The sequence below is a fragment of the Anas acuta genome, chromosome 2, assembly GCF_963932015.1.
Source record: "Anas acuta chromosome 2, bAnaAcu1.1, whole genome shotgun sequence".
NCBI lineage: Eukaryota > Metazoa > Chordata > Aves > Anseriformes > Anatidae > Anas > Anas acuta.
This window is the reverse complement of record NC_088980.1, coordinates 85,211,138-85,234,780: the sequence shown is the minus strand read 5'-3', so window position 1 is coordinate 85,234,780 and position 23,643 is coordinate 85,211,138. Positions and strand designations below refer to the sequence as shown.

General features: G+C 38.1%; 1 protein-coding gene across 4 annotated transcripts in view; it reads left to right on the top strand.

The window, feature by feature from the left end:
• The window catches only part of TENT4A (terminal nucleotidyltransferase 4A), a 60,013-nt gene that overhangs the window by 31,900 nt on the left and 4,470 nt on the right, over positions 1-23,643 (top strand). For 2 of the 4 annotated variants that reach the window (XM_068671033.1, XM_068671032.1), the window contains exons 9-11: positions 3,623-3,723; positions 3,982-4,154; positions 15,804-15,962. In XM_068671033.1, the coding sequence (XP_068527134.1) occupies positions 3,623-3,723; positions 3,982-4,154; positions 15,804-15,962 (433 nt within the window). The remainder of the gene's footprint in view (positions 1-3,622; positions 3,724-3,981; positions 4,155-15,803; positions 15,963-23,643) is intronic. The other 2 variants (XM_068671035.1, XM_068671034.1) reach the window with 1 other exon arrangement.

Here is a 23,643-nt window from a genome sequence, read left to right as displayed (position 1 = left end):
CCAGGGAAGTGGTGGAGTCACCATCCCTGGAGGTCTTTAAAAGACGTTTAGATGGAGAGCTTAGGGATATGGTTTAGTGGGGACTGCTAATGTTAGGTTAGAGGTTGGACTCGATGATCTTGAGGTCTCTTCCAACCTAGAAATTCTGTGATTCTGTATGAGTGGTGGATGAGGGAAAGGGACTGTTGAGCCAATGGGACAGAGTTGCAGGAAGCCTTGGCAAGGTTTTGCTGCTCTGTGTCTGGAATTGTCTTTTGCAGGTGACAATCGTAACAATAGTCTTGTGCCATGAATAAAGTGTTTTTTCTAGCTTTGTGCTTGAAAGCTGTTTGGTGTGTTCTTGGTCCACTAACTGCTGCAGGCCTGTGTGTTAGGTTTGCTCCTGGCTGGCCAAGATAGCTCCTGGTACTGTCAAAGGAAATGTTAAATTTATCTACTAGATCTGCTGATAGTTTTATCTGAACATTTTCTATCTGAAACAGTTCTTTCTCTGCTTCATGTCATGAATGCTGGGTGGTGGCCATTCCTAGAATGCATGCTGTCTCTTGAGGTATCAGCAATATCAGCTTTCCCTATGCAGAGTATTTGTCTGGCTAAATGTTTTAGCTTTTTCTTATCCTTCTGCTCAAGCAGGTCTTTCTCAGATGCTTATTAGTCTGCTTTGGATTGTTACTCTTCTAGTATCAGGGAGATGTTTCCTAAGTTAAGGCCTACTGAAAAGTTATTTTGACTCATCTTTCACAGGCAATGTTTTTTTCTTGCTGAGGGACTTCATGTAGAGCTTGGCTGGAGCATTAGATACTGGATCTCATTGAGACTTGCATCAGCAACTTGAGCCTTTAAAGAGAGATCTTTAAGATCGATTTGCATCATGGTTGTGCCTTAGTGACAGCTAGAAAGTGTCCTTGTGAACTCAGGGCTTACAGTTGAATCAGCATTAGTGTGACAAAGCTGTGTGGTGTGGAAAAGTGGAGATTCTAGGCTCTTTTAAAATAAACTGGGCATGCAAATAGCTTGTCATTGTTTTTACTATTTGATGATAATCAGGGAAAAAGTGTAAGGGGGCATCTTTCATGGGAGAGCTGTCCAACCAGCTAACCTGGCGTTTTTTCCCCCTTTTCTAAACAAACATCTTTGTATAGTTGTGGGAATGTCTTACTCTGGCCTCAGGCAAAAAGGAGTGTGGAATTTACTCTGTACTAGAGGCTGGGTAGGTCAATAGCTACTCTTTGTTCCTAAGCATTTGCAGTGTTGAAATCAGATAAAAGCACAGTTTTTAAACACTTATATACGTGTGCTTGAGTCCTATATGTAATGAAATGGAAAAGTATCTGTTCTGATCACACCTGCTTTTTCATTTTTTGCTTCTGTATTAAGTATATGGCAGTGTAGACTTAATCAGCTTTTAGTTTCTGATGTGTCATAACACTTAGTTTTAGTGTGCAAGTAATGTAGTATGGATCAGCCTTCAAATTCTTGATACATAAGTAAATTTACTATTTTTCTGACTTGCTTCCAAAAAATTAGAGTTTGGGGCTTCAAGCTCTGTCCTCTGCAAAAGGAGCTAGTGAGAAAAGAAATTCCCAGGCTCTGCCACAGTTCTTGGCGTAGCCCTAGTTTCACCTTTTACACCTGTGATACCAGGCATTTTTTGTATAGCAGTCTTCCACAGATTAAAAAAAAATAGATAAAAATGCCATCTTCTGTTACTCACTTTCTAGTATATGAAAGCATGACTACTAAACTACTAGGTGGAATGTACTCCAAGATGTTTCAGGCGTGACAAACTCCTTTTCCATAAGTGTGTTATTAGGTCCATTATCATTCTTCTGTTTTGAAGACCACTGCTGGTAATAGCTGTGAAACGTACGGGCCATCCTGGAGTAAAAGCTCAGAAAAGCTTAAGTCTGCTTGAAGGCATGCTCAGATGAAACAGCGTGAGATTTCCTCCTTTATCCCAGTGCTAAAGAGCTCCCCAGCATTTATATGTTTGAGTTTGTCTGGGGAACTGCAGCTTCAGGGCCACAGCTGATTCTTCGTAGTATGGGTCGTGCTGGTCTTCAGTTCTTCAAAATTACTCCTCTGGTTTAATGTACTTTTTGAGACTAAGAAACCAGAATTGCTTTAAGTATTTAAAATGCTGTTATGTTGTGGGATTGTACGTTGACAAAATACTACTGTTTTGTTCTGTTCCTTTTTAAACGTGCTCTACTTAAATAATGAGCTGTAGTTTCCAAATAATTCCCAATGGTGGCAATCATGTCAAAGCATTTAATTCTGCATGTAAAATTCAAGATGGTTTTCCAGCATGCATTGTTTCATTTATCTGTGTTACATAGGAGAACGGTAGGTGATACTCATTCGGTCCATAAGGATTGCCTTCACCTATTGGAGTTATAACTTAGATAATGTCATTTTGTCCAATGTTTGCTTAAAGGGCAGGGCTGCCTGTTTCAGTACTGATGTCTTCAAAGTTGGAAGTCTAAATGTGGAACAGGTAGTATTTGGTCTTGCAATGAATTTATAATCCCTAATCCAGAAGGAGAACTACTCTTCCTTTTTAAAGAGTTACTCTAAAATGACCTAGTAAAGGTAGTGTAAATGAGTGTAAATGCATTTAGACTATGCATGCCCCCCCCCATTACACACCTCAAATGAAAATTCCAATAAAGGTACAGTGTACCTTTATGATGCAAAATGAAGAATAAGCTTTATTACAACTGTTGAAGATTTTTAGAGTTAAAATAACTTTTACCTCTCCAAGTCGGTAACTTTTCACAGCTTCCTTTTGTATGCTAGTCAGTCCTTCATGGATCTTGATCATGGAATTCATAAATTATTTCAGCTGCCAGCCACCATTGAAAGGAAAGCTTGGAAGTTAAATCCTTAAATCAGGACGCAGATCCTCCTCAAAATGATGTACAGTTCACGTATCTGAAAGTTGAGAAAATATACTGTAAAATACTGCTCTGTACTTGTTGACAACTGGTCACAAGTTAAGAGGGTAATAGGACCAGGTCAGCTTTTTCTCCGAACAAGGTACCTTTGAGAATTTAAGGAAATTCTAACTTATTTGGGTTTTGGAGCCAGTGTCTTGTTTCCACTACCTCACGATCCATGGTACTTCCTTTATAATTGTGTGGATCTTTGAAGACGTCTTGTAAATCTTTACAGAAGGACTATTGAGAGTCTTTCTATTCAGTGTGATGATTGTTTGAGGGGGCTGGGTTATCAGTGTCTTCAGTGTATCCAAAAACATCCAATTGAGATTCAGTGATAAAATACTTCTTGTTTGGAGAAATGCAAGAACATGTAAATTGCTTTTATCAAATACACTATTATCTGCATGTATATTCTTGATAATTAAGATGCTTTCCATTTAGAAAGAGTAAAAATCTTACCTGTTTCAGTGCTTGCATGTTAGTAGGGTGGAAGATGAGTAATATTCTAGTTTAAAAGTGTGATTCTTCAGAGGCCCAAATGGTGATCTAAGAAAACAAAACTTCAAAAATTCTTTGGTTAGGAATATCTTAAACTGATTTAATGTAATTTTATTGCTTTTTGAAATGCTTGCAAGTATGTAACCAACAGTCTTTAATACTTAATTTAAAAATTTTTTTAGCACATTAGGTAGAATCATCAAAGTGACCCAAGAAGTGATTGACTACAGGGCCTGGATTAAAAAGAAGTGGGGGAGCAAAATTAATTTATCACCTGAACTTGGTAGGTATAGCAGAAATCTTTGAAACCAACTAAATCATTTTTTCTTGCATTTGGTGCAATTCAAAATACCCATGCCTAGAAATTAATTGCTATTTCAGGTATGTAAGGAAAAAATAAAAGGGATTTGTAACTTTCTAATCCAAGACATTTTCTGAGGCTGTTCTTCAGTTTGTTGGCTTGTTAAATGGAAGTTTAGACTTCAGGGTTCATATATTGTATTCTGTGGTTTTGATTGATGCTTATGTTTTCTGTCAACAGATAATAGGTTGAAAATAAGAGACCAGATAGCTCCGTGCAATGGAGAACAGCAGCAGAACAGAGACTCTGAACCATCTTACAACCAACGCTTGGCTTTGTCGCTAGCTAATACACAACAGTTATCCTCTGGCTCATCTGCGTCTTCTGTATCATCGCTCTCCGGCAGTGACATTGTAAGTTTTTTTTTAATTTGTTAAACTATTAAGCAGATATTATCATGCCATTCAAAACCTCAACTAAAACAACAACAGTTAATGATACTGTCCCTAAGCTGCTGTAGCAAATTAATAACTTCCTCTGCTCAGAAAAATTACTGAAATTAAATATTTTTCATTAAATGAAATGTGTCTTAATTCCATCCTAAACCTTCGGTACCCTTTGTGGTAGTACTTAGATGTAATAAGATATAAAGCACCAGGTTAACAGTAGCTAATTAAGTGGAATAATAATCTCTTCATAAATCTTCCTATCAAGAAAAATCTCATTGACAATTTCCAGTCCTTTCTTCCCACACCTCAGATTGAACATATGACCGCCATATCTTGCTGCGAAGGTGAATAATATTCCATAGTGTTTTCAGCTGAGCATTCAGTTCATGCTTTAGTGGTAGGAGGCCCTAATGTGGAAAGTTTTGATACCAGCTTCCTTGTTGGAACATGCAGTTTAAGTGATTGCTAGGCTTATTATAATTTTCTGAAAGAGAAGACGGACAGTAGTCTAGGTATGTTCCTAGAGTCTTAAGGCTGTCAGGTGTTTTCTTTTGTATGGATTTAAATCAACAAAGTTGGGCTGTAAAGATTATAAAGCGCAAACGTGCATTGCACGAGGTGCTCATAAATCAACTGGATGACTTTGTGTTAGGTACAGGTGTTGATTGGAAGAAGACGTGATAGACAGTTAAGTACAACAGTAACTGTAGATGATGCCAAGAGAGGTCCAAGTACTTTTTTCTTGCCTGATTTCAAAAACTGGTCAAACGTGGAATTAAAAGTTGGGAATTGTATTCAGTGAAGAAACTTCTGAGGGACAAATGCATTCACTGTATATTCTGGTTACTTTCTGTAATTCCTTAACATTCCTGAACTTTCTGTGTTGATTTGTCTTTTCTACCTCCAGTAAATATGGTAAATGCATAAGCTGCAGAATCTGACAAATGGGGAAAAAAAAAAGAAAAAAAAAAAAAACCAAAAAACAGGATGATGCTGGGCAGTGATAGTGTTAGCCATGCTCCTGGTTTGAGTATGTCAGTGAAGAATATATTGCTGTAAGATAAGTTTTATGAGAAAATGCAAATATTTGCTTAATATTTTGCACTCTAAACCTAACTAGGGGGGAGTGAACAGTCAAGACTTTCCCTTTAGGTGTCCCAGAAGTAAATGTAAGTGCAACTCTTTTTAGAAAAATAGCCTTATGCTTGTGTGCTTGTGACAGTTCATATTTTAAGCCCTGGTCATTTATTAGTATTATGACCTTTAGACTACCAGCATATTATCTTAGTTTGCAGTGGAATGGCAGGTTTCTGACAAGTAACTGATGAGTCTGTCCTACTCAAGTATGTGAGGATGAACGAGTTCTGGTTGAGCAGTTCTAAACGGTACCTAATTCAGGAAGAGAAACCTGTTCTGCTGGAGTTGAGGAGGCTCTGTTGAGTGATCTGGTATAGTTCTATGCCCAAGTTCCAGCAAAGAAACATCTAGCATGTGTGAAAGTAACATTTGTGCTAAGACTTGTGGTGCATGCTATAAATAGGTATGATGCAGTGAATTTTGGTACTAGTTTCAGAATGAGGGAATATTGTGCATCACTGTTAAAGGTATGTGTGATATTAGATCTGATCTTGTGGAGAATTGTTCTTCAGGGATGTTTCTGTATTCATTTAAAGTTAAATACTTTTAAGTTTGATATTGAAGACTGAGAAGATGGAGATTGTAAACCAAGTGCAGGAGATAAGGAGATACTAGACTGACGTTTTAATCTCTTCCCCAAAATTAAGATTTTATTTCAATAGCAAGATAACCATCCCTATGATGCTATTATTCCCTTAAGTACAGTCTGCCTCAAGAAGTGTTTTCTGGAGATGTGTTTTGCATGACTGCAGGCTAACTTAATGTTTATCAACTATAAGAGACTAGACATCAAATTAGAGGGACTTAAGTCTGTTTGCTTTGTTCTCTACTGTGAGAGTTGATTGGTTATAGTGACCAGCTGCACCTTGATCTTGCTGGGACCTGTGTGGCAATATTATAGAGGTCAACTCCTTTTGTATGTCGAGGAAGAGGAAGTGAACTTGGCTATTTGTGGCATTACTGGGTAAGATTGCCTCTCTCTGTACTTCATCTTCTAATGAAAGTCGAATACTCCAGCCATCCACTCTAGCACAGAGATAGTTGTGTTCTGCAGCTATCACATTCCTCTATATGCTGACCATAAGTCTAGAGACCTTGCATATACTCATCAATGTGTCCTGGAAGAGGTATTGGTAGTGTATGTCAAGTATTCAAGGGTTATCAAATCATGTGGTATTGCTAGAATTTTTTATTAAAAATTGTAGCTCATCTTACCTACAGCTATTGGCTGTATTACCATATGGTGTATGGCATTTAAGGATTTGCTTCACTGAAGTTTTGGCAGCATTACAGACTTTGCCTTACTCCATAAATACAGTTCAGCAGCTGAATAGTCAGAGCTTCTGGTGTCTTATGGGCAGTTGAGATAACATGGGTTATAGATTTGTTTCAGCAGCAGAACAATATTAGGCTAATAAAAAGGAGCAGTTTTTTTTTTTTCTAGAGGCTGGATTAGTGTAGATCAGAGTTAACATTTAGAAATTAGCCTCTAATTTTGTACGTACTCACCTAGTGTAGGGATATAAAAGCTTAAAGCTACTACCCAGTCTTCTTTCTGTTCCTTCTGCTGTTTTTCTTCCTTCAGGAACCCTTCCTTCAGGAACCATTCTGATAGAACCATACTGATAATAACCTCTCTCAGATAAGAGCTTATGTACCATTGAGAAATGTGAGAACTGCCTCCTTCAAGGACAGCTTTCTCTTTGTGTATATTGTAGATGTATATGCATTTCCTCTCTCAAATTCAGAAGGATGATTCCTTTTATCTCTGCAGGACCAGGACTAGCTTGCCAGTCTACAAGGCCCAAAACTCAGAACAGGACCTAATAAGACTAAACCATATATTTTTTTTTTTTCAAAAGTTATCTTTTATGGATTTTCTAAGGAAGAAAAAGCTACTTACAAAATGCCTTAGGCTAGCAATGTCTGGCTGATGAAATTCTAGTTGCTTTGTCTTTCCTAAAAGTCCTAGCAAACCGTGAAATCTGTCATTTAAAGAAAAAGCTTTCATAAGGTGTAGTGAATTTCAGATGCAAGTCTGCTTAGTAGTGAAATATGACTTCTGATATCCCTCTTGCTATCAGGGATAGCTGTTCAGTTTATGGATTTGTCACACTACACATGTCAATACAGACCTCTAACTCTCACTGACACTCCTAATATACTTCACTGAGAAATAGTACAGAAGTTCCCATTCTATTATCTCAGCTCTGTGTACAGTATAAATATTAACGAACTGAGCAGGAGCAAAATGAGGAACACTGGCAATGAACCTATGAACACAAAGAATCTGGTTATCAGAACATATTCAGCTGCACGTTTTTTTGGCTTCTCTCAATTATCAAACTGATCTGTGCAGTATGTCTTTTCCTGAATGAAGGATTCTGCTGTGCAGGTATTTAAAATACAATATGCTGCCCTGGTAAAAAGGCAGCATGTATTCCACTCTTACTCTTGCCCACAGGTAAGTTTCAAAATACTACACATTCCCAACCAATGTTGAAGTGAATAATTCTGCTGGTTGTACATAGATTTTGCTTTGAAGATGCTTTATAAATATCTTTGCCATTAAAGACAGCATAAAGTGTGAGCCTCCTCTCTACGGGAGCACAAGTCAATCTGCTCCACAATATAAAATAAGCATCTGGCATCAGGAAGTCTTACTTTAACTTTCTTACTGAGTTAGTGACTGCTATGGGAACCTGAAACCTGATGAAGTGAGCTATGTTTGTGTTTGCATTTCTGCCAGTTCTAGCTAGTTGCAGATACTGGTCTGAGAACCTGAACAGTAACCAAATTCTTCTTGAAAATGAAATTTACTTTTTCCTGGGTGCTTTTTTTGTTCTGGATGTGTACTCTGAAACTGCAACTGGAAATCCAGGTCAGCATTGTGGAGAGCCTCCTTTTATTAGCTCAGGGAAATTCTATAGTTATGCTGGAGAACGTCTGCCCGATCAACATGTCTCTGCCAAGTAAAAATAGAGGTATGTTTCTCCAGTCTCATTTTAGGCTGATATAACCTGGTGTTAAATATGCTCTGCAGTTTTGATGCTGTTGTGCCAAATAAAGCTTAGCGTTTAATGCAACAGTGGTAACTGCACATCAGTAACTGATCACAGGAAAGTTTTAAAGCTGTTCTTGATGTCTAATGGACACCCAACCTCAGATCCATTCCAGTACAATCTCAAAGTTTGGTTAGAAGTTTGGATCCCAGAAATCTCACACACCTTATCACAGAGTGTTTCTGGTGGTACCTTTTGGGCTTCTATGACAAGATTCTTTCATGAAGAATTTGGACTTCTCAAGACCATCCAGTCATGCCAAGATAGTGGAAGTTCCAGTGAACAAGGTACCTGTGTAGTCTGTTTAACTTTCTTTTTTAGCTTTTTTCTTTTTTTTCTTAGCTTTTACGTGTGTTCTTTCATACTGTTCCTGAAATGTTAGCTTTAACAGTTGCTGTTCAGGCTTTATAATAACGTTCTGTCAGAGTGTCACTGCTTGATCTGCCCAGCGTTCTGCCCCTGGCAGGGGATACGCCAACCAATTCCTTAACTGCTTTGTGGAGCGTGTCTTTTCACTGTCTTCAAGTATTAAGTATTCAGTACTGATCAGATACAGTTCTGAGAATAGTATGTAAATGACTGATAAGACTGATATTCGTTACTGCTCTCATTCTGCTCAATGCATACAAGATGCATGCTGACTTTGGAGCAGTCACTTGCTGTGCAGTGTTCGTGGCTTTTTCTTGTTTAATGAAGCATCGCCATTTCCTCTTTCTTCTATTAGTCAAGGGCTGTGAATTTCAGCTTATTGACAGGAGCTGTTGTCTTTCACTCTTCAGACAGAGGTGGGAAAAAACATGACATTCTGTCCTGATAAATGTTGCTTTTTGAAAGGGATTAATTTTGCAGGTGTAAGGTATGTGCTTATCTGCAGGAGAGGGATAGACACTGATGACACTTGAAAACAGCTACTGTGACAGCTCTTCTTGGAGCCTTGGAAAATCTGTTTAACGGCTAGGATTAGATTTGTAGAGTTCCAATTAAAAATGTGTGGGCAGGAGGGGGTGGCCTAAAAAAATTCTCAGTCTAAGAGCAGGAGCTGCACAAACGTATTTATTCTACCTTTCTTCTTCTGTGAATATTCTCATGCCCTAACTGAAACAACCATTCAAATGGGTATGCGTAGCTGACCATCCTGTGGTAGAATGTGTGTCTTATCTTACTGTCCTTTCTCCTTCCTGAACAAATAAATGGTGGCAAGACCTCTTAAGTAGGCAACTCTATCTTCAGTCTTTCAAGAAAGATTTAAGTTTCCAAATAAAGCAGTCAGCAACCTTCAACAGTGCCTGCCCCCCTTCCCTCCTAAATCCCTTAAAACTACTCTTTTCCCTATTCTTGCTGTGCAGGCTTCTGCTAGCTTCTAGATCAGAGAGGAAAAAAGACTTCCAGTGCTGCTCTTGCCTGTTTATTTTCCCTTTTCATCATATTGTCCCATGCCTTGTTTTGGTTTTCTTAATCCATAGTCTTATGTGCTGTTTTATACTGTCTGGTGCTCTCCTTCAGTTCTTCTGTCTCAGTAGCTTAAACAGTCTTTACTTCAAGTGGATATACGTGGTAAGACTAAACTTGTGCAATGCTGCAGGAGACACAGTTTTGAACACAATTATAAAGTCATTTAATTTACTCTAAGCAACACAGGGTGCAGAGGGAATGTGTGAATTGACAAGTAAAATTGGATTTTACTGCTGTGATGTCAGCGAGGTAAGGAAAGGGAAGCGCATAACTTCATTAATTAAAAAAAAACAAAAACAAAAACCAACCCTCAGACTACTTTTTGATGCCGTGGGCTAATTGTACGTGGGCTAATTGTATTCTTGCCATATTCTAATATTAGCTCACCTGAAAAAAGGTGCCAAAGCCATTTAGGATGGAAGAAAACCTAAATTGAATATTTGTATTTTAATATGCTATGTTCAACTTGCATTAACAAGTCTTATAACTTAATGCTTGAAAAATGTGCAAAATGTGAAATATTACTCTACTCCAAACAGTACAGACCAACTGAAAGCCTGTGAAATGGAAGTATTAGAGGCAATAAAGGAAGCTTTAAAGAAAGTGTTTCTGGGATATTGTGTTTAAGATGGTTTATTTGAAATACAGCAAATATTGATAAAAACAAGCAGTAAGTTGACAGTCAGACCTGGCAGAAGATAATGTGGTGAGGTTAAAGGGGCACTGTGCTTGTATTTAATCTTCAAGATGCTAATTAGCTTAACATCTTAGTTGTCTGTTTGTAAAACAAACACTAATGGTTTTGGAGGATGCATATTTTTCAGTTTGCTTGTGTTGTGTATTTATTCTTTCAATTTTTTCCAATCTTGTTAGCAAGACCAAAGTATTTTGCTTTTGTAATGCACTATAACTGAAGGCAGAAAAATCAACTGATTGCATCTTACTGGAGGCTGCTTTGTACTGTTTATAGGCTGGCAAATGGAAATGGTGTGACTTCATTGATGCAAATTCACTATACTGTGACCTGCTGTAGACACAGAAATTTTGTTAATCTCCATTCTACTTTATTATACCAGTTTACTAAAGTTATGGCTCCACCTACCAAGAAGGGAAATGGCGCAAGCTTGCACGGAAGAAATGGGATGGGGGTGTAAAATCCATGAAATCACCTTAGTGGAAGTATGTGGGTTTGTCAAGCAGAGTTAAGTATGCCGGGCTAAAACTATTCAAGCAAAGAGTGTGCATTGAGGTTTCGCTTCTGTTGCCTGAACTTATGTGAAATGTCTGAATTTTTCTGGTGTTACTTTCTGCTCTAAGGAGTGTAGTGTTTAATTAGCAGAGTGGCTCAGCAATGAGATGTTCTTGCTAGGGCTGATCCCTTTCAGTAGCTGCTCCTGTTTTCTTCCCCTGGTAGTTCACCTAACCTTCTGGTGAAATGATTCAGAAGGTAAAGCTAGAAAAAAGGAGATTGCTGTTTCTGTGGCTCACCTCTGAATTGGCTCATAATGTCAGATACTAATGCAGATACAATGGAGAAAGCAACAACAAAAGAAGAGGTGAAAGATCTAAGAATGACAGCAGTTACCTATAAAATCACTTCAGCTGTACTGTTAAAACTGCACATTGAGAGAAGCATGTGGAAAAATCTGTATAGTATAAACTATTCTCTCACTTTCAGTTCCTTTATTTTCAAAGATGGATCAATTTTTACTGAACTAGCAATTGTTCTCATAGCTTCCAGTTCCTGAATGTTGTGGGAAAGAAAAGAAATTTAACTACTGGGAGAAGGTTGGAGAGTGGGAGCCATAAGCACATCTTTGCCAAGATCTCAGTGCTTCATTCTCAGATGTGTAGAGGGGACAACCCGAATCTCTCACAGTAGCAAGAAACTTGCATTCTTCTGTTACGCTTTTGATTTCTGAATGTTGACTTCTAGGATAGCTACAGACTTCTAACTCTGGGCAATTAAAAAAACAAACAAAAACAACCCCCCACACAAATCTTGTTTGGCCATGGCAACTTTAAAGAAATCTTGGAAATCTGAAGTTTCTAAAATAGTAGCTGTTGGGAAGTTTGAGTTGACAGACTGTATCATGAAACAAAGCAGAAAGCTTTACTTTATCATGTGCTTAGAATCATGGAAATGATATTTTTGAGTATAATTTAATGCACATGAAATTAGAGGAAAAACTATTACGCTGATGGATGGAGGTACCTATAAACTTTACCTCATATCTTAATTGAGCTATAAACAGAGTTTAAATAAGCTCTTATGGCAAGACCTAAGTAGTAAGGGACTTCTGGAAAGTAAATATTCTCGTGCTAATGAAGTCCTGGGCCATTAAAAGGGGAGCTGCATTCTGTACTACAACGAAATTGTTCTCTCCTGTTGTCAGGAGAAGAAGCTTGCATTTTTGCTTTGTAAGTTTGCTTCAGTTCTTCATCTTCGGTATGTTCCTTAGAGTCATAGAATGCTTTGGATAGAAAATAACCTTAAAGATCATCTAGTTTTACCTACCCTGCCATGGGCAGGGAGACCTTCCACTAGACCATGCTGCTCAAAGCCCAATCTAAATTGAAGACAACCAGAAAATTCTTCAGATTCTGCAAGTAAGCCAAAAGCTTCACATATCTCAGGTTCTTTCTAGACAGAAAGCTGGGGATTGTATTACTCGAGCAAGTTGTGGTTAAATGTGAGTTCATCAGTAACATTTGCAATTCCAGGACTTTTCTATATCTTCTTACCACCAGTGAGGTAAATTGAAGAGTCCTCATTAATCAAGACTATGAATAGTAGAAATCTTCCTTCTGGATACTGTGTTCTTAAGAAGATGAAATTTATTTGCAGAGTTTTTTTTTTTTTTTTTTAATGAAAACGTCCCACTAAAGTTCCAGAGACTTCCCTGGCATTTTGTGTTTCCAAAAGCATCTTTTTAGGTGTTTTCCTTACAGGGTGAGGGGATCTGATTGGCATTCGTAGTAATATTCAGGAGATCAAGAACTTATCTGGACTCTTAGTACAGCCATTGTAGCTTCATCCCTATATAATTTGGTAAAAGCAGTATAGAGGGAGCTTATCCCTTTATTTTACATACATATATTTAGTGTCATCTTTGTAGCCATTATGCTGGCAAGGGTCAGAGCTCTTGTCTTCCCAAAGTGAATCTGAAGCGTTGAGTGTTTATTTCTAGGTTTCTGAGCTTGCGTAATGCTTTGGGATTGTGCATTACACTGAAGAGTTCTGTCCAGAAGACCACTAATCCCCATCACCTGTTGGTGATGAATGTGAAAATCAGTTTTGATCATGAAGGTTAGTCTTTGAGGAAGAAAGGTAACGCTCTACGTTAGACAAGGATTTTGATGCTGGTAAGTTGGCCTGTTGGATTCCTGTAGTAATTCTTTTAGCTACCTAAGATGACCTAAAATAGCAATATAGTCTAGGTGAATGGGATATGTCTCAGGAAACAACACTTAGGCAGAAGAATATACCTGTTACAAAATTGTAAGAAAGCAACACAAGCTGCCTTGTACCAAAGCTTATGTAGTCCCAGTTAAACCGTGTGACTCTTATCTGTTGCTACTTCCATGCTGGAGAACTTCTTGCTGGACAGAAAACTGCCCATATGGGACATTTCCCATTTAAAATATTTCTTTGTGATTCTTCCAAGGGCCTAATGGCATCTAAGCGAACGATAGAGGAGGCTCTTTGGAGAGAGTGAAACTGCTGCTTGGTCAGTTTTATAAAGGTTGCGTCACAGAAGCTAATGCATTGACTTGGACAGACAATAAGATCCATTCCTCCCTTCCCCCCCCCCCCCCCCCCATTTGTTCATTAATGGCTACTATGCATATTCTCAGAACTTAATCAAACATGACTATCCCTCTTTTCCCTCATTTTGTAAACTTTTTAATAGCTTCCTGACAAGTAAGGTATAAAAAAAAATCAGTGTAGAAATCTTAAGTTTTTGTCCCTGTACCTAATTCTGAAAACATTCTTAGCTAATTACATGATAAACTTCTTTGTAGAGACCTTAGTCTGGTTAATCTTCTGTAGGATGAGGGCAAAATATTGCCAGCTCTTATAGGCACTTTGCTTTGCTTGTACAACTAAGCTAAATTTTTTGAATACTGCGAGAGGATGTAGTTGCCTGCTGTGAACATATTGAATGGTAAACATCTGTTCTCTTAAATAAGAATTAAGTTTCTGCCCAGATTCTTATTACCTGTATGGTCTGTCTTTTCAGTGCATTCATGACGCAAATATCAAAGCACTTCACAAAGTCATGCAGTGGCTTTTACCACCAGTTGAGCTTGGAAGAGAGATCCTTTCTGCCTTTCTTTCTACAGCTTAAGTTTTTAGAGAGCACAGCTTTATATGGACCAATGAAGAAGTGATTGTTCTAATAGCTGATACTACTACCAGGGGCTGTTTCTACTGTGGGAATTTAGTTAGGATGTAAATTTTGCTTTCTAGTAATTTGTTGTTCCAGCTGCTTAGTATTCACAACTATCAGTATGTCTTAAATGATCTTGTGTTTTTCCCCAGGAAAGAGCCTTAAAATATTTTTTTTTGTTCATGTTCTTTAAAATGGTTTCCTAGACAGTCTGTTCTCTTAACTGAAGAATCTCATTTGCAAATCCATAGGAGGGCAAGTATTAGTAATGGACATCTATTTAATGTTTGCTTTGTTTTAAGTGAAGAGTTCTTGCTTCCAAGCAATCAATTGTTGGAGGAACAGAAGTAGAACATTTCAGTAATCACTTAACATCAAATTGATGATCAGTTAATCATCCTTGATGATCGGAGCCAATAATGTCTTTTAATTTGGTAACTCCTAAACTGCTAATGAGTCAAGTGTCTCTTGCTAAGAGGTGAGTCTTTCCATTATTTTCAAGCTCAGAATACTTCGGAGTTAAGGAGGCAAGAAAGTAAAAAGCAGCAGTAAAAGGTAGGGAAACGTACCTTTTTATTACAACTGTGTTAAGGTTTAAAACCTTTTTATGTGGTCTGTGTTCAGAGTTGTATTAAAAGGCTGTAGTCTTCAAGTTTCTCAATTTAAGACATAATTGGTCACTTAAGAATTGAGACGGTCAGTTTTGGTGTTTATGGGAACTACTGAAATATGAAAACTCTGAGATTTGTGCTTAGCTCCTTGGTGTTGAGCGCTCCAGACACATAATGTTAACATCAGCATGACTCTGCGTACGAAGCATGTGTAATTGCTGTTGGTAAGGCAGGCAGGAAGTAGATTAAGAAAATCAGTAATAAGTTTCCATTATAATATTTCTTTCCATAATCCTACATCAGTCTTGTAGTCCTTACCCCCTCCCCCCCCCCCCCAGTTATGCAGACTTCAAAAGAAAAGTGATGAGAACAGAAGTCCTAACTAGCAGTTGAGTGGGTAACTGGTGCTTACATACTAGTCTTGACCAGCAGACCATCATTTCCTTGTTTCTTGGTAGGTGGAGCCTTAACTTTGCTGTTGCTGGGTAGAATGGGAGGCTATAACAATTACAGTGAGTAATTTGCTGTACGGATAAGTACAACTCAGAACGCTGTTCAGAGGACTCGTTCTGTCATGACAGCTGAAATTGTAGTCATCATACCACTACTAGTGTCACTGTTCTTATTACATTTTTCTCCAGCCTTAGTTCCCACCTTTTAATTCTAATTTGGTTGAAGAGATTTTATTTGGCTTTAGTTTGAGCTGACTGGAACTGATCTATGATTGTGATAGACCTGTTGACATTGTTTCCTTGATGCAGGCTCAATTAAACTTTTGCTAGATGTGTAAAATAAACATAGTGCTGGCTTGTATTTTATTTTTTACCACTGAAAAAAATCTTAAACTTTACAGTATTCACATGAGTTGATATTTGGCTGCATTTTCACATGCATAGTCTGTATATGCTGTACTTTCTGTAAAGTTGCTTTTCTTTTCCCCTTTTTCTCTGCCAAAAGGATTCTGATACACCACCTTGCACAGCTCCTAATGTTTACCAGTTCAGTCTGCAAGCACCGACTCAACTTATGGCCAGTTTACCACCCGTATTGCCTATGCCAAGTGGTAAACCCCAATCTGCGCCTACGAGAACCTTGATAATGGCCGCCAGTAATCAGGTATGAGCCAACGAAATGGAGCAACTTTTTCTTGAGGAAGTGATCCAGTCAGAAGTGTAGATCATTTGTGCTGTGCTGACAGTCTAAAAACCTCTGAAGATATTCTTCATATAGCATGTGCTAAATCTCTTGTAACCATAAAACTTATCTGCCATGTCAGAAGTGCGGGAAGAAGGCTGGGTGGGAAATGTTTGTGTTTGAGATTTTTGGAGCCCTTCCACAGCTCACTGACAGCTAGGAATGTTGATTGGAGTGTTAGACATTTCTCTTTAAGTTGTATTTGAGGCTCATGGTGCCTAAACTAGTGGGATATTTACGGATCTCTAGGCTGTTTAACCTCCTGTTTTTAAAACAGAAGCTTCTCATAGGTGGTACATCTGTAAGCTAGTGTTTGAATCTGAAGAAATATTTCTGACTTGTCTAGGTGTGGTTAGTGGCCTTGATTTTAAATGGCTAGAACAGATCTGACTATACCTGTAACTTTTTGTAACATGTTTTAGGGGGAGAACAAAAAAAAAGTAGGCATGTGTCCAAGAATTCTACCTAAATATTGTGTTTAAATGTGCAGGAATACTGTGTGCTATCTAACTGGTGTTGTAGCTAACACATCTATTATAGTGCAAAGATAAGAAAAGTCCTCAATTTTTCCTGACAGCCTCAGTGCTTCTGTCTATGGGAAAGTACTCATTTTTTATTATTAAAACTACTAGTCACAGGTGCCTCGTGGCCTTCTAATGCAAGCTGTGGGTAGTACATTGTCTATGATAACGAAATGAGTTACTTTTTGACATGAGTTTTGATCAGGTCTTTGCATGATCTCTCAATCCTCCTGCTGCAGTTTGTGAGATTGTAGGACCAAGACATTTTTAATGTAATAACCTTGTTTTTTGATCTGATTCACAACTGCCATGACATTTTGGTCATAGTCATAGAATGGCTTGAATTGGAAGGGACCTTAAAGATCATCTAGTTCTAATCCATCTGCCATGGGCAGGGACACCTTCCACTAGATAAGGTTGCCCAATGCCCCATCCAGCCGGGCCTCAAATACTTTTAGGGAGGGGACATGACACAAGATGTATCTGTTTCAGTTTTGAGATCTCTCAAATATTTGAGAAATAACAGAATAGTTGAGGCTGAAAGGGATGTTGAAGTCATCTAGACCAATACTCCTGATCAAAAAGCAGGTTGCTTAGGGCGTTGTCCAGTCAGGTTTTGAATATCTCCAAGGATGAGGACTCCACAGGCAACTCCTCGGGTCTCCTCCAAGCAACCTGTTCCAGTGTTTGATCATGCTTGCATTTAACAAGTTTAATCTTAAATGTATGTGGTACATACTGTGTTTCTGCTAAAGCTCACTGCTCCTTTACTTTTTACTGGGCAGTCTTGCTGAGAGCAGTGTTGCTTCATCTACTTTACAGCCCCTCATTAGCTGTTTAGGCTCATCTGTAAGATCCCTCCTGCCCTGAGCTCTTCCTGAGGCTAAATAATCCAGCTCTTCTGTCCTTTCCATGTATGACAAATGTTTCAGTGTCTTATCTTCATGGACTTCAACTGAACTCACTTCAGTATGTCCACATCTGTGTTATAAGGGGGAGCCCAGACCTGTACAGAGCACTCCAGGTGTGGCCTTACCAGTGCAGAGTAGAAGGGAAGGATCACCTCCCTCCGCCTTGCAGTCATACCCTTCCTAATGCAGCCTGGGGTGCTGTTGACCTTTCTTGATGCAAGGATATGTTGCTGGCTCATGTTCAACATGTCTGCTGGGAATCCCTGGTCTTTTCATGCCAAGCTGCTTTCCAGCTGGTGTACTGGTGCATGAAATTATTCCTTCCCAGGGACAGAGTTTAATATTTCACTTACAGTTCATAAGATTCCTGTCAACCTATTTCTCTAGCCTGGCGAGTTCCCTTCTTACGACAGCACTCTTATGTATCAGCCACTCCTTCCAGTTGCTGGTGGTTACTGTCACATTATTGAGGTCACTAATGAAGTTGTTAATTAGTATTGGCCCTGGTATCAACAGCTGGGATGTACCACTAGTTACTGACTTCTAACTGGACTCTGTGGTGCTGGTCAAAATACCTTGAGCCTGGGATTTAAGGGTATACTTTTCATTCAGCTTGTGAGTTTGATTTTTATTTCTAGAAAAGGCAACTGCTACTTTATATAGGTTCCCCCCCCCCCCTTTTTTTAAACCCAGTGCTGAAAAAATTGGAACTTCAGATGAATGAGAAATTTCACCTGAACAGCTTTTTCAGTGTTCAGTAATAGCATCAAGTTATGGCATATTATATAGTTCAGTATCCATATTCTTCATAGCTGCTACACAAGCATTTTCCTATTAGCCACTCTACAGAAATCTTTTTCATCCCCTTCTTTCATTTAGGCCAGGTTAGTGTCATACTGCAGTGCATACTGCTTGTGTTCCACTGGTTCCTTGCAGGCAGGTTAATATAGAAGGGGCACAGTCTTTGAAAACTGTTCATCACATGCTGTCCCCAGCTATTCCCTCAGCAATCCTCAATCGTCTAATTAGCTGCCATTTGTATCTTAAGGCATGCCTTTTGTTTTAATCTTCCGAATGATAAATCTGATTTTTCTCCGTTTTTTTCCCTTTACGTGTCCTTTGTGATGGCTGAGTCTTACCTAGGCAGAAACAGCTTACTTAAACAGGACTTTCTTTTGTATTAGTGAGAAGCCAATAGAACCATATTTTGCTATTTTAGTCTCTGCTATCGAGTATTCACATGAGTGTACAATCTGAAATTTCTGAAGTTTAAAATAGTTCTCTAGTTTTATGCTAAACTTCACATGAGATACAAGCTTAGTCTAGTTTGTTCTTTCCTGAACAACTCTTTCTCTGAAGAGGTATCTTGGAGCTTAACTTCATCAAAATTACATCAGAACACGATCCAGTTTTTAAGCATGCAGTTGTTGGTACAAAACAAATTGGCATTGAGTTGACTTGGTTATGAAGAGGCAATGTGTTGAATGAATTTTGGACTGTAGTTGCAATTTGGAATCTTGGAAAACAACTGTTTTACAGCATTTTATTTGGCTTACTGTTACTTGGCTGTCCTTTACGATTATGTACAATTTGTACATGTCTAAAACTGGGAAACTTTCTGTGACTTTTGCTTGACAAGGATGTGCCCTTTGGATTCATGCTAAATCAGGATTTTCTCACTATCTACAGTGATGGGATGATGGCTTTTTTTTTCTGCACTGAATTTAGTGGAAGCTGTGTTATGTAGTAGAAACATTATTTTTAGATAAAGTTTGTGACCAGCCCAGTCAGAAGTGGGAACTGAAATCATTCTACACAGAATATTATAAATGTATGCTTTTCATCTGCAACTCTCTGGAGCATGATAGAACTCCATTAGATTGATAGCTTTCCTCTTGGCAGTTGATGTTACTGGAGAGGCAGTAACATCCTGTATACTAGTATATCACTTTTAATAGTCTCATCTTAACTAGCTGTCCACTGGGATCAGCAAAAGATAAGGTATTGGTGTGCATGTCCAGGTAAATGGAGGGGAGAAAAATTGGTGACTTCACATTAGGAGAAATGTCATGTTGGGATGACAAGCTCTGTTCAGTTCGTTCTTCTTGGATTGCTGCTGGTCACTTGAAAAGTCACTAATGAAGACGGAAGAAATGTAGTTGTTCAGAACTTTTTAACTTTTCAAGTTTAATTTTTCCCCCCAAAGAGTGGTCTTCTGATTCAAAAGTACATGTATCTTAAAAAAAAATAAATCTAAAAGTAGTGAACACCAGTCCTTCTGCTGCAATGGCTTCCAGTGTGTCTGTTCTGTCCAAGGGCACTATTTATTCTAGCATTGAGCTAGCATTTGTGGAGGACAGAGAACAACTAGGAAATGGAATCTTAATGCTGGTGCTAAAATACCACAATCTAAATTACTTCTACAAGAATGTGTGTATATATATATATTTTGTCTGGCCATATAAAGCAATGTAAAAGAGCACTAATAGCATTACAGGCACTTCACTGACTAAAATACTTTGCTTCAGAGCTTGCTCCTACCTAGAACAATTGTTGATGGGGTTACGTTGTTGGGCAATTATGATAGTTTCAGAGGCAGTTCAACTGAAACTAGTATTCAAAATATTTTAACTGAGACTGTCATGTATTTACATCGGTAGTCCTTATGTGGTCATATCCTTCCATGTATGGAAACTGGATTAGGCAACTGGATCCTGGATGACCTACTGTAAGACTGTTGCTTACAGCAGAAGTTGGATTATATGGTTTCCAGAGGTTCTTTCCAACCTCCGTGCTTATATGACCTAAAGTCTCACCACTGTAGTGGCAGCTGCTTCCCAAATGCTTGACACAGGGTAAATACCAGTTTCTAGGAACAGGAGTTCTCCATAAATTTAGACAGACAAAACAACCACCAAAAGAATCCGTAAGATGATGTAGAATTATTACCTGGTTTTTGTTTGCCTAGCACGCCTTTCTCTTCCAATGTCACTGTAATCACTGCATATAAGTTTCCTCTACTTTTCGTATTTGCCATATTGGCACGAACTCATCATTTGGAGAGTGCTTTGGGCCTTTTCACTGAAATAGATTTTCTAGCTTAATACTGGCAATTTTAGACCTTAAAGACAAATCTTCGTGAGATTTCTCAGCTTTTACTTGGGACAAAGAATACTTAATGATAAGTATTCAAGTAAAAACACACAGGCCATCTCACAATAGTATCAAACTTGGAGTATGAATTCTGTCTTCTGGTAGTTTTGTTTTGATTCATCTCCAATTTTTGAAACTTGACATGAAAAGATCAAAGAGTATTTGTATTTTGTGTGTCAGATTCAACTTCACTCTGTACTCTCTTACTCAGTCACTCAGGGAAATATGCCTTCTGATCTCGCAAATACCAGGTTATCTTTGACCTACCCAGAGGATTAGTTGCCTAACAAGTTAAAAGGGAAGGAGAACCAAAAGCTTCCGTTTGTTTTTACAGGCTACTGGCAGAGCAAATGCACAAAGTAGGATAAAGTATGAAGGTCTGATATAAATTGTTCCCTTGTGGCTTTGAGTCTTTTGGTTCTCTGGTGTTAGGAGATAATAGAGAATGAAACCATATCCAAAAGACGTTTAGATGTAGAGCTTAGGGATATGGTTTAGTGGGGACTGTTCGTGTTAGGTTAGAGGTTGGACTCGATGATCTTGAGGTCTCTTCCAACCTAGAAATTCTGTGATTCTGTGAAACTTTTATTGTTTGAGCTTCTTTCTAGTCTCCATGTCAGTTTTTTTCTGTTGCTCTGAACTGGTTGCATAAATGCTGTTTTCTTTAATAGGAACAGAAATGAGATTTTGCTTGCTTTGTAAAAATTTGTCCAGGACTCATGATCTTGTCAGATGTAGATGAAATTGGCCAGGAGGCCCAAACAACGGGGGGGGGGGGGGGTCAAGAAGGAGGGGAAGCATCTCTGATATTTGAGTGCTTTGACCCTTATTTCCACAGATGACAATTCTCGCACAAGTTGTTTAGATTTTTTTTGCCGTATTTCAGCTGAAAAAATATAAACCACATAAATCTTAATAGATGGAGAGTATGCTCAAAGAGCTGGTACAAGTATGCTCATTGTATGACCTTTTTAGTTTAAAAGTAATGAGGTCAATGAACCAGTGCCTAGTACTTGGTTTATCCAGTAGGGTTTTAATGGTTAAAATATCGGTTAGATTGTTTCTCTACAAAACAGTGTTTTCTATAAAGAATAAGAGTTAAATTTCATCTGTTACATTTTATCAGAATGCTTTTTAGCGCGTATTTCCAGATGCTATGGGAAAGTGGATGTAGATCCTCAAAATAAGGGTTGTGGGTTTTGCTATAGGCCTGAAATAAAGTTTGGAAACACTGTGAGAAATTGAAAAGAACTTTGAAACATTTTGAGGATGTATAGTTAGGTATTCAAGGGAATACTTAAAATGTTAAGGGTGCATTAAAATTCTGTGGCATACTGCACTAATATTTTATGTTAAACGGTTTTGAAATACGCAAGTTGAATGATCACAATTCCTATTGGCTACAGACTGGATTCAATTATGGCCATTAATCTCATAGCATTAACAATGTAATTGTAATAGGTTTTCTGAACTTATTTTCTTATTTTCTAAACTTTCTCTTATTTACAAATTCAGTGCTGTATGCATAATGTCATTTCTTCTGAAGTTAAGAGTATTGATATATCATTTCCATTGCTTTCTCTCCCTTTTCTCCTTATTTTAGAGATAACAGGCAAAAAGAGAAGGTTTAGAAACTGTTCAGACTGCAGCTTTGTTAATTATGTAGTTTGTGTTTTTGAAGTGTAGGTGACTTCTGGCTAGAAATTCTGACTGAATACCGAGTCTTTGACTGTCATCAGTTTCATGTAGTAAATTTGCCAGTATTTAAGATGAAAAGTTTAGTTTCTTTAGCAAATAATTACCTGGCTTTTCAATTTCCCCTGGTTTTCTGTCCTTTGGAGTAAAGGCTAGGAACACACTTATCTTAAATTTCTGTTAAAACATCTGGAAAACTTTTTTTTAACTTGTTACAGGTTTTTCTCCAGCTTGTTTTAGACTCAAGTTTCTTAAGTTTTCCTCTACATCTAGCAGCTTTTATTTGTAGAAGATCAAGTTCAGAACATGCTTGTCAAAAACAAACAAAATCTATCAGTTGTTGAATCAGTGGTCATATGTTCTGTCAAGGGAAATAGATCTAAAGAAGTGAAAACATCTAAACTAAAGACATGTAAAGATTTGTCTGTCAGATCATGGATACAGGGCTATTGTTTTGGTTACTGGATCTCTTTCTAGCTATCATGTGATTAGACATGCCATGTCTCAGTGATAATGGTAGTCTTAATCATGTGGATATCAAGAAATGTGTGGATAAGATTAGACGGTCTCTTGGAATTTCCACAAGGCGTTAAACTTCCTTTACCAAAGATTCTGGAGTACTTAAAGAAGCATGTCCTCTTGTAAACAATTAACTAGTTAGATACGTTTATCTTATCTTTTATGTCTTATATTTTATAATCTAAATAAGATTAGGTTTTCATAGTAAATGGAGTTCATTGTTTGTGTTGGGTCTTACGTTGTCTAACATCTAATAGGCAATGAATAATGTGTGGCAAAGCTTGCAGGTGGAGTTAAGCTCCTGCAGGGCCAACCAAGAAGAGTTAACCCCTTTCAAAGGGGTCCATCAGGAAAGAGAGAGAAATGTTTTAACTCTTTGTAAAGGGTGGTATGCCCTGGGCTGATAGTTTGTTGCAAAGATGAGATCTTGTCGTTTTTGCAGAAAACTGCTTTGATAATGCTTTCATGATTTCCTACTGAGAATTGAGTGTCAAACGAGATTTTAGGCATTGTTAGGAATAAAGAATGGGAATGAAAACATCACAGCAAAATTCATGTGCATCCCCACATTATGAATAATGAGTACAACTTTGCCTCTCACACTGGAAGAAAGCTATAATACAAAAGGGAGAATAGGGAAGGGATGTCAAGGGTGATCAAATATGGAATAGGTTCTCTACAAAACAAATGATTCAGTCTGGTGAAGAGAATGAGGAGGTACATGGTCAAGATCTCTCTAATCATCAGCAGCATGGAAAAGAAATAGAATGACAAGAAATGAATTACTTCAGGAGCTGAAAGATC